This window comes from Chroicocephalus ridibundus, chromosome 15 (genome assembly GCF_963924245.1).
Source record: "Chroicocephalus ridibundus chromosome 15, bChrRid1.1, whole genome shotgun sequence".
NCBI classification, from domain to species: domain Eukaryota; kingdom Metazoa; phylum Chordata; class Aves; order Charadriiformes; family Laridae; genus Chroicocephalus; species Chroicocephalus ridibundus.
In genome coordinates, this window is record NC_086298.1 from 7,079,259 (window position 1) to 7,090,422 (window position 11,164).

The 11,164-nt window shown below is 41.3% G+C and overlaps 1 protein-coding gene across 11 annotated transcripts in view; it reads left to right on the top strand.

Moving 5' to 3' along the window:
* The window catches only part of GARNL3 (GTPase activating Rap/RanGAP domain like 3), a 57,527-nt gene extending 46,748 nt beyond the window's left edge, over window positions 1-10,779 (top strand). For all 11 annotated transcript variants that reach the window (XM_063352802.1, XM_063352804.1, XM_063352811.1 and 8 more), the window contains 8 exons: window positions 302-460; window positions 2,925-2,991; window positions 3,472-3,579; window positions 4,006-4,124; window positions 4,562-4,697; window positions 5,784-5,993; window positions 6,304-6,415; window positions 7,157-10,779. In XM_063352802.1, the coding sequence (XP_063208872.1) occupies window positions 302-460; window positions 2,925-2,991; window positions 3,472-3,579; window positions 4,006-4,124; window positions 4,562-4,697; window positions 5,784-5,993; window positions 6,304-6,415; window positions 7,157-7,313 (1,068 nt within the window). In that variant the 3' untranslated portion in view covers window positions 7,314-10,779. The remainder of the gene's footprint in view (window positions 1-301; window positions 461-2,924; window positions 2,992-3,471; window positions 3,580-4,005; window positions 4,125-4,561; window positions 4,698-5,783; window positions 5,994-6,303; window positions 6,416-7,156) is intronic.
* The last annotated feature ends 385 nt before the right edge of the window (window positions 10,780-11,164 follow it).

Genomic DNA, 11,164 nt, shown 5'->3' on the forward strand with positions numbered 1-11,164 from the left:
TATGTGCAATCTAATCACTGAGTACCTCACCAGACTGGGCAGCGTGCCGCGAGGGGGAGGTGGGAAGGACAAAGAGCATGCATTTCTGTCTTCCTGAACCTCCAGACAAAAGCGAGAAGCCGTATGTTGGGGTTCTATCATGTGTATGCCAAAGAAATCTTTCAGATTTTTTGAACTAAGTTTCTGCTTCTTCTTTATCATGTTTCTGTGCTTAGAGCGCATCTCTCTAAATTCATGGAGTACTTGCAGCAGCCGCAGCACGAACTTGAAAAAGAGAATAATTCTGTTATTTACATTATAGGAAATATGCCTTTCGGACCCTCCAGTGGTTATGACGCTGGTGGATGGACCTACTGAAGAGAGTGACAATATGATCTGTGTGGCGTATCGGCATCAGTTTGATTTAGTTAATGAGAGTACTGGGGAGTCCTATAGATTGCATCATGTTGAAACAAACAAGGTGAGTTTTCATCATTGAAACTATTTCCTTGCAGAATGACGCTGAACGTCACTTCTTGCACTCTCAGTGCATCCTGTGCTGACCTGCTGGGAGCGTAATTTGTGGAGATCCTCATGTCTGTCACTTCTATAACCTAACCTCTGCTTTAGGGCACTCAAGATATTTGTTCCTTTTGGGATAGGTGATAGTAATCGCTCCCAAAAGAAGTAGTTACAAGATATGACACGTTATGAAAGAGCCTGTGTTTCAGGCTCTGGAGTGTTGCTGTCGGTGTAAATTATTGCTCTTCTTTCTTAGTCTTTTGGTGATTTTTTTTTTGGGGGTCTCAGTGTTTTATTGTTTAACAGATTGCAGCAAAACAACTTTGGTTGTTGGCCACCAGTATCTCATTCAGATTTGCCTATTGACATGTACTAAGGCTAAAATATTTACACGTAGCTTTTAGTTCTATTTAAGAAACTGCTGCCCAGTCCACTAATAAATTAATGGAATCTTTCTAACTAGGCTATAGGGTTGGGATTTAAGCAAACGTCCTGATTTTCAGAAAAGAGCTCCAGTATTTCCAGCTGCTGGGAAGATAATAATCTTCAGCATCTCTGAAAATTAGATAATTTTAATTGTTTCTAAGTATGGATGTGGACATACAGCTTTAGACAAAAAAATGGAAAATTTTGCACAGTTAATCTTTTTCTGTTGTTTTTAACTGACACCCTTCCTCATAATGAGATAAGGGACTACTCTTTTCATTTGGTGGATCTTGACGGTAGGTTATTTTCTTTTTAAATCATCTGTGTTTTTATTCAGCTCTGATGACGAAGAGGTTCTTCTAGCGTGGGAGATACAGTGTAAGCTGGAAATCAGTCTTAATCTGGATGAGGAGGAACTATAAGTAAAGAATGGGGATGGAGAAGTATACCAGCACCACCACCCCCCGTTCCTCTTCTCCCCAGGAATCGTTACTTCCTTTGAGAACACGAACAAGGCAAACAATCAATATGAGCTGAGCCAGTGATTTTTGTGATGTTGAAATGGGACACCAAATTATTTCCATGGGTAGCAGAGCAGAAATGGCTTTCTGTCACTACAGAGGATGGGTCAAAATGCATTTGGTATAGATACATAAACTTCCAAGTCTTTCTAACAGTTCTTGACCTATACAGCAATCTTAATTCAAGAGGTGAATATCTAGCTTATCGTACAAAGGAAAGTCAAAGAACCACTGTTCATGGAATTGGTCTTCAAGCCCTCTCCCTGCCCAAGCAGTAAATGTTGTGGTCTGTGAAGCATTTGTCTAATGTAATCTTATGTATTTCACTAATACAATCTCATTTTACAGAATCACAGAATGGTAGGGGTTGGCAGAGACCTCTGGAGATCATCTAGTCCAACCCCCTGCCAGAGCAGGGTCACCCAGAGCAGGTGGCACAGGAACACAAGAATGTTTTGAATGTCTCCAGAGATGGAGACTCCACCACCTCTCTGGGCAGCCTGTTCCAGTGCTCTGCCACCCTCACAACAAAGAAGTCCCTCCTCATGTTTAGGTGGAACTTCCTATGATCAAGTTTGTGCCCGTTACCCCTTGTCCTGTCGCTGGGCACCACTGAGAAGAGCCTGTCCCCATCCTCCTGACACCCACCCTTTCAGTATTTATAAGTGTTGATAAGGTCCCCCCTCAGTCATCTTTTTTCCAGGCTGAAGAGACCCAAGTCCCTCGGCCTTTCTCCATAAGAGAGGTGTTGCCGTCCCCTCAGCATCTTGGTAGCCCTTTGCCGTCCCCTCTCCAGCAGCTCCCTGTCCTTCTTGAACCGGGGAGCCCAGAACTGGACACAGAACAGATACCCTACTTTTCGTGTCTGGTTTGGGTTTTGTTAATCTAACTGTAAAAGGCAAATACAGAGCTGAAAGATGAGAATTTATGTAGCCTTTGCTATGTAAAAAATGCTGTAGTTTATCCAGCAGTGGTTCTCAGTTCCTAAATTCAGCCTATTCCCTGTTGACCTCTGTGAGTGTTAGTGGTTTTGAACCAGTAGTTGGTGCGTCTGATCTTTCTGCTAGTCGTCATGTGCAATGGAGCTTTTTGGATTTCACTTCTTGAAAAGAATTGTTGTTGTTAGCATATCATGTTGATTCACAGCTGTCCTGAAATCACACCATTTCCCAAAATTTTTATTGCCAAATAAGTGACGTACGTTTTTATTGCTCTATACTCTGTGTCTGGTATTAAATACTTAGTACTGTACAGAACTGAATACTAAAGAAATTGATTTCCATCCTGAAAGCGTCATGAAAATTAATCGCAAAAGAGACTGCATTTGAAAAAATTACTTCTCTTTCTTTTTTTCGCTCTCTTTTTTTCATTTTATCTGTAGTTATGCACTCCCCCAGCTGATTGTATTGCTTGTTAGTCAAAACCTGGTTGTAACAACCTCAGTATCCTCATTACCTTTTCCCATTATCATTGCAGGTTAATTTTGTTGCGGCTATCGATGTATATGAAGATGGTGAAGCTGGTCTACTGTTGTGTTACAACTGTAAGTATTTAGGGAAGACCGAAAATGGTAATACATCGATCTGCAGATATCATTTTTTTTCGTTGATATCTGTGATGTCCCGTGCGTATAATGGTCTTTAAAGGACATAAACTGTGCTAGCATGTGGCTGCTCGAAGGGCAGTTCTTACTGACAGAGAGCAGAGTTCTGCTGACGCTGCTTTCTGAAGTTTTCTTGGCTATTCCTCTATCCATAGCCAAGGTCAGGAACTGATAACTGTTGAAACAGAGTAATACTTTGTGAAATATGACAACTTATTAAAATGTAGGTCGTTTATTTTCATCTTTCAAACGCTCTGTTCACAGAGGAAGCACGTTTCCCTTATCGGTTTGGAAATAGAGGGACTTACACATAATCAGACATTTATGTAGATAATGCCCCGCACTTCTGCGATACCTGCCTATAAAGTTGGCGTTTGTCACTTGCAGTGTAAGGTGATGGACGCTTCTTTTTTGTTACAGATGTTTGCCAATACAGAAAGGTATATCCTTTCAATGGAGGTTGTCCACTGATCCAGCCGTCAGCTTATGACTTCCACTTTAGCTGGAATCAAGTTCCTTATGCTGTTGGTAAGAAAATACCTCTTTTTACTAGATGGCTGGTTTTTTCATTACCGTTTAGGCTTGCACTTGGCTGTATGTGTGCTAGGAATAAGCATGTTACATTCATGATGCAACTTTAGCTAAGTTTCTGCAAATGACAGTTTTAAGAAGTGGAGCCTTGGTGATGAGTTCTTCCTTTGCTGAATTTTTTTTTTCCTTTCTCTTTTTTCTGTTTTTCATTTTCCATTCAGTTTACGTTCTGCCAGGCATGGAGAGTGAAGTTTTCTTCAGGCTTGATGTAGCTCAGTGTCCATCAGTATGTTAGACAACCCTTTTCCTAGGAAAGGGAGATGCCAGAAGAGGTCAGATACTGAAGAACAGTTTTCGTGGAGCATCCAAGAAACATTTACATTAACCATTTTTCCTTGCCAAATAATTTTTGTTTCATTGCAGTCTGTGCTTTTCCTTATATCCTTGCCTTCACTACTGATTCCATTGAGATCCGGTTAGTGGTGAATGGGAACTTAGTCCACACAGCAGTTGTGCCTGAGCTTCAACTTGTAGCATCAAGGGTAAGACACAGGAAAATCTCGTTTGACCATTTCTGTGATATGTTGGGATCTAATTCACATTAAAAGCTGCCGTAGCCAAAAACCAAACAAACCAAAACTGAAGCATATGCTACTTGATCCGTGGTAACTGCTCATCTGTGTGCTCTTAGTTTATATCAAGTATGTAGAGAATCAGAGTTGATCTCACTGTCCGGTATTGCTCACAGTAATGCGGATCTGCGATACATGACTGTTTATGGGGCAAACGCTGTCCTCAACATCATTTGCAGCGTTCCCTCCGCTTACAGTGGATAACCTTTCCATGACCAGCCCTAGTTGACTCCGCAGCAATACAGCAATAATGGCAATAGAACACAGCGGACAAACATTTGAGCTCTTACTCAGAAGATGGTTAAGAAAGTATCGCTGTACTAACGATAAGTTATTTGTCATTTCAGTCAGATATTTATTTTAAAGCTACTGCTGCAGTAAGTGGATCATCTGACAGCAGCTCTAAGGAAAAGAGTTCAAGGAGTTCTCCTCAAACACCGACAGCTTATGAGATGCCAGAATGTCCTCTTTCTTCTCTAGAAGGTAAGATGGTTTCCAGGCAGCTTGAATACTGATCTCTGGTGATTCCACCAGCTGCCACATCTCAGTGCGGCTGATCTTTATTAAGATTAAATTGATTGGGTAAAAGATTTTGAGTTTCTAGCTGAGAATCTGGAAAATAGAGATTTTCTATTTATCCACAGATATGAAGCACCTGAGCTCTTACCCTGTGGTTTCTCTTCTGATTGCATGGTAGCACTGTTTTGGAAGAAATCATTTTGGTAGGAGGAGAGGAATTAAGCTTCAGTAGCTTGATGAATCTTTGGCAATATGCAGAACAATTTATAAAACTGTGGGCAGATTTAAGATTTCACGTACACTATTCCTTTCATTTAAGAGAAGCTAAACCGCCACTGGATGGTTAAAGCTCTTTTGCAAGCCAAAAGTAAGGAGAAGTTCTAGCCTCAAAAGAGTTTGCACAGTCAATTTAGTGTAACATGATCTGTGAACAATCAGTCTATAGGGGAACAATAATGGAAAAACAAGGGAACGTCAGCTAGATAATGCAAGATGTACGTATATCTTCCTCACCTAAATCTGCCGCTGCACTGTGGGCAGAAGGGGAAGGGAGAAAGGAATTGCAGTTTCATTTTTTAAAAGGCAGTGCTGTTTGATGGTTAGTTGTTGGAGTTTTTTCCTGCAAATTAGGAAAATGCGTGGTATTTTATGTCACCTGAGAAGAGGAGCCATAGGTTAAACCACTTGGGATCCAGGCTCCAATATACTTGTAACATATTAAAATACATGGAGAATATTGCACAGAGTGCAGAGTCCCGGTGTGAGAGTCAGAGTACCAGCCTCCGGACGTGTAAATTTACTTCCTGGTTCCACTGCTCATTCATCACATTGCCAGGAGACAATCTTCTTTTTCTCTCCAAGTCAAATTGCAAGTCTGCACAATGCGGTTGCGTTTCTTCCTCCTTCTGGTCTATTTATATTGAAAGATCTGTGGGGCAAAGGAGATCTTTGTTATTTGGGTTAAAAAGCATGCAGCACAATAAATATAACTTTTCTGTCTAACTTTTCATTTGGGAGTATTAAGAAATTATTCTTCCTTCTGTGTTTCAGGTGAAGTTCCATGCAAAAACCTGTACAAAATCCCTCTCAGTAATCTGGTTGGGCGAAGCATTGAGCGGCCTCTGAAGTCACCTTTGGCTCCCAAGGTCATCGCTACTACAACGTCCAGTGGAATTGCCTCTCTTCCAGTTACTCACTCGCTATCCTTATCTCGCATGGAAATTAAAGAAATTGCAAGCAGAACACGTAAAGAATTGCTGGGTAAGCTCTCCTTGTTCTTCAGTGTACGTATCAATTGCCAAATAGGTAATTTCTACTAATCTTTGGACCATGCCAGTCAGATTTGTAACATGCAGCCAGTATTCATAAAGAAGTAGTATAAACACACAAATGAAACTGTGAGAAGACATCATTTGCAAATAGTCCAGCCAGCGTCTGATCGCATATAAGGATGACCGTCTGCTAACCCAGGTAGAAACTAGTCAATGGAAACCAGAAACAGATACCTTAACATTTTCATGAATGCTTTATTTTCTCTTGAGAGTATTAAGTCTTTTATTCCTTTATTGAGGCCTCTTGGATGAGCCTATACCCAAGACAGAAAGTGCACAGAAGCAAAAAAAGGTTCCTCGAAGACAGTCGGACCCCAAGCAGGGAGCAGTAAGATCCACTAGTAGTGACAGGTAAATATACTGGCTTTAGAAAACAACCTAAGTTAGACTGTAAAATGTTTTCAGAATTGCTCGTTTTTCAGCCTGTTCGGGTGTACGTATCTCAGTTGGCCTGGGGCTGACTGAGACCTTTGTATACCAATGTGAATTTCATGCCAGCGTGTGTTTTAGAGTGTCCGAATACTCTTAAGTACTGAAAGGATTATACCTTTTGCTAAAGACACGTTAATGAGCAAAGTGAGACTAAGTGGGATTTTGTGGGGACGTGCTGCAGTTGAGCCCGTCGTTAGGAACTGGACTGTGCAGCCTCGCTTGCCGTTTTCTTCGCATGCTCTTGTGTTGGTATTTCCAGAATAAATTGTGCAAAGAAACACCGTAGCATTTGTCTGTTTGGCTCTGCTTGCCTGACCCCACTGCCATTCTCTTGTTTTTGCCGATTTCACAATCTGTGTTTGTGTAGAGTAATGGCAGAATTCAGCCAAGATACAGTCGGCTGAGATTAACAAAACGAACAAAAGATCTGCTGCATTGTAAAACCATATTTTATTTATTTCACTATTTGGAAATTATTTGAGCCGGGGGCGTCATTAACATTGCCTTTTGATAATTTTCAGCAGAGTAAAATAGAGAGAAACTCCCTTTTAATGGTGTTCTCTGTCTTTAGGATAACTTGATTGAACCTAGAAGTAGCCATTCATCCTACTTGCTCTGAGCTGTGTATTTTTTTAGTAATTTGTGTCTCCCTCTTTGCAGGATAATCTCAAGCTCTTTCGAAAGCTATTCTGAAGGACATCATCTTTCCGCTAGTTCAGATCCCGATACTTTATCAAGCAGGGAGGAGAGCATACCATCTAGCTATCCGTTTCAGCTTATTTCTTTATATGATGAAGACATCATTGACTTGAAGTGAAGACGGTCTTAAAACCTTTCTTCCTTACTTCACGTTTTCTTACACCTCTGTGAGCTCTATGGGAATGTCACAAACACTGCTTCTAGTGGTAAAACGTGGCTGGAAGTGTTGGTGATTAATCTCTATAGAACCCATGTTGTTCTGGCTAGCTCAGCCTGATTTGGTGACGCTAATATCTTTGACGTAGGTATGTTTTCTTTTCTCAGTTAATGAACCGTTACTTTTCGTGGCATTCTAAGAGTAGGTAATCGATGAGAGATTTAGGCTGAAACCGAAGTAAATAAAACGTATTACTTGTTTCTGAGCTTCTTACAATTTGAAGTACGTGAATGACATTCAGCTAAGTTAATCGCTGTTATTACTATCGTGAGTTGTTTTACAACGGTGTGTGTCGTGTGGGAGGAGGGATTTTATAGCATAAATCACTCCTGGTTTTTCAGTATTTAAAAAAAAAAAAAAACAAAACCAAAAACAACAAACAAAACAAAACAAAAAGGCTTGCAGGCAAGGTCTTTCCAAACATTGCAGTCTCTCCTTGAAATGATGCCGCTGCGATATGTTCACCGAGGAATCAAGGATGTTCTATAAAGATCAGGTAAGATATGAAGATGCTGCTTTCTTTGCTCTGGCCTGTCCACGCACTTTTTTTAAAGAAACTTGAGAACTGTTTTGGCATTAAGAATCCTTGAGCAGAGAGACTTTTTATAAGAAACTTTCAAAATATTCCGTAAGAATTGGAAGTGAAAAAAACAAACCCAACTGTGTTTCTCCATCGACTGGAAAGCTGTTGCAGTAGGGCACCTGCAGATTTTGCCATTGCAGGCAGAAGAGCCAACCCCCGCTTTTCTTTGTGGCTACACAGAGATCCCCGTGCAGGCGCCGGCATTAGCCCTTGTCTGCTCTTGCCTCAACAGTGTACGTCATTATTCCAGAGAATCACAGTTTTCTACCTGGATCCAGACTGAAATTTCACTGCTAAGAAGCCAGTTTTCTATGATGAAATAGTCATCTTAGATCTTTTTTTTTTTTACGTTAAGAGACAGGGTTTCATGTTTAAAGCTTGATTATTTTTTTAACCCTTTCCTCTATGCCAAAAATCAATTTTAAACAGTATTTTGGAAGGGTTTTGTTTTGTTTGTGTTTTTCTGCTTGTTTGTTTTGTTTCATGAAAGCGTGATGCTCTGATGATTTTAGCTTTATTAGCAGGTATTTCTTGTTCTATATGTAGAAATATTTCTGTATCCTTGATTTTATTTCGTAATGCCATTCACATGTCATGGTTTCACTTTCTGTCCAAGCCTGACCATCTGGAGGTGTGTGCCTTTTGCTTCAGTCTGTCTGAATGTAAATCTGTTTTTGCAAAGTATTTTTTGCCCAATTTATTGTATATAATACACCTAAGAAAAGATGTAAGGAAAGCCTTACCTGAAAGAATAATTTCTTACTCCCAACTGGAGTGGCTGACCAAGGAAAGAAGCAATATTTTCGACAGTAATTAATGTAGGAGCAGCAGCAGTACTAACCAGTGGCTACTATTATTTTAGTATTTTTGCACCCATAGATGTGTGACGGTGAACCTGAATAAGCATTTAAAAGGAAGGGCCAGCTCCAAGTCTTTGCAAGAGCTTGTAATACTTTCTGAGAATGTTGGTTCTAGAGATGGTGTTAATTTACCCTGTCCTGTTTATTTGGGCAGCTAAGGTTTAAAAAAATCAATCTGAAAGTATCACGTGGTGCTTATTTTCCTGGAAGTTGTAAACACTTCTGTGGACTTACCGAATGCACTTTAGGGAGCACTGCTTGCACTCAGCTATTTTCAGAAAGCAAAAGCACCACCTTTTTCCATAAACGGATTTATCGATGCAGTATTTTATTTCAATTATGTGAGCGTGTTGCAAAACTGGAGCTTCAGCTAAAATACAACTTTAACTGGAAACTTTGCTTTGCACTGTTAGGTTATCAGATTTTAACTGTCTTGCAGATGTTCACTTGTGCTATTCTAGAGGATTTAACGTGACTCAACCCTACCTGAGCAAACACGTATTTAGGTATCCTGAAAGACAAGCCTCAGAGATGGAGCACTAGGGAGATCATGGAGAATGAGGAAAGCGTGACCGCTGGCCGTGATGGCAGTCAGGATGCGTACGGATGGGGCGTTTGCGTGATAACCGAGACTTGATTATAGAAAGGGGGGCCATGAAGTAAGAGTTACTTTCTTTAACCAGAACCACAGCAGTGGCTGTAGAGTATTGCCGTAAAGTAAGAGTGTGTGTGTGAGAGAACCTTTGCAGCTCTGCCTGTAGTCTCAGCATTGGTGGCACCTAGCAAATGCTAACGGACAGCCAAAGGACTCTGTAAGGAGTCCAGAGTAAATTTCATTGCTTAAGCTAGACAAAACCAGATTGGACTAGCTTCGTGGTACTTACCTGGGACAGGATGGCGGTGTAGTTTCAAGAGGGAAGCCCAGCAGCTGCCTCCCCCGCGCCTCCCACCTGAATTTTATGCTATAGCTCAGCTTAATGGGTCAGGTGCAAGCTGTTACGCACGTCACAAGGGGAACTACCAGACCTAATAGACTATTACTCATGTGACAGGATGGATCTGAACCCTGGAAGAAAATTACCTGTCTTCATTCCTAATGTACGCAGTAAGTGCCTTAACAAGGCTGCAGCTTCTTGAGTCTTTGCTTTTCTAATTAATCAGCGTGCCTTGCAGGGATGTAGGGATAATATTGGACCTAGCAAAAGAAGTTGGGAGGGATCAGGCAACATTAGTTTGGTTTATGACACCTAGAGATGGTCGCTGAGGCTTTACGCTCATGTATTTGTAGTTTACTACCTACTTACTATGCGAGAGCAGCCCAGAGTGTAGGTAGAGGGCAGAGACCATGGTAATAATGTTCCAATTTTATTTGACATAAGCCACAAGAACCAAATTCTATGAAGGTCTTTATCACATTTATTGTATCAAAAGACAAAATATCCCACAATAATGTGAAATTGCTGGCACAGCTGGACAAATACCCGCTGTACAAGGAGGTGGTTTCTGTGGGCTCTCAACGGTTTCCTCAGAGCGCCGTGAGTTACGTGCCTCTCAGTGTGATGTGTTCGCATCCTCTGAACGACCTTCTAGCCATTGTTTCTGTCAAAATACTGTCTTAGATCCATGCCATTCGGACTGCTAATTAAAATTAAAACAAAAGCCAGCTGGTAGCATCGATGCAGCTCTTGTGCATCATTTATAAAGGGCAAGGTTTTTATACATCTATGCAACTTCTGCTACTTCAGACGGGTGTCAGATGACAAGGCTTGTTGGAAGGTACCGGGCTGGGTGTTCACTCCAGCCTTACAGCCATGTTGTTTCCCTTCTGCGTTGCCTGCACGTGCGTGCATCTACGCAGTGAAACTTAGAAAGTAGTCTTAGGCACCAGTTGTAGCCATGTCCACCCTACGCACAACCCATCCGACTTTCACATCTTATGTTAAGACTGCTTTTAGCTTGCATTCTTGGTGTTGGCTGATGATCTCGTGGATGAGAAAAAACATAATCTTTGAATCTACAGCCGTGTAAGATGGGTGGTGTTCTAATAGAGAGGAATACTGAAAGATCTTGCCACAGGTGGATGGAAGAAATTCCTTCCATGAAGGAAGAGTTGTCACCAAGTTGACCACTTGCTGTGGAGCTAAGCGCAACTGAACTGAGTCCAGTCATTCTGGACTCTTATAACAAAGAAGTTTCTGTAAGAAATGTTTCCTACCCCAGGATGCTGGGTTTGCTGGAGGAGGCAGGGCTCGTAACCCCTTTGGGCTAACGGTATTGTCACCCCCGCAGCACTGTGCCTTAGTCTGGCT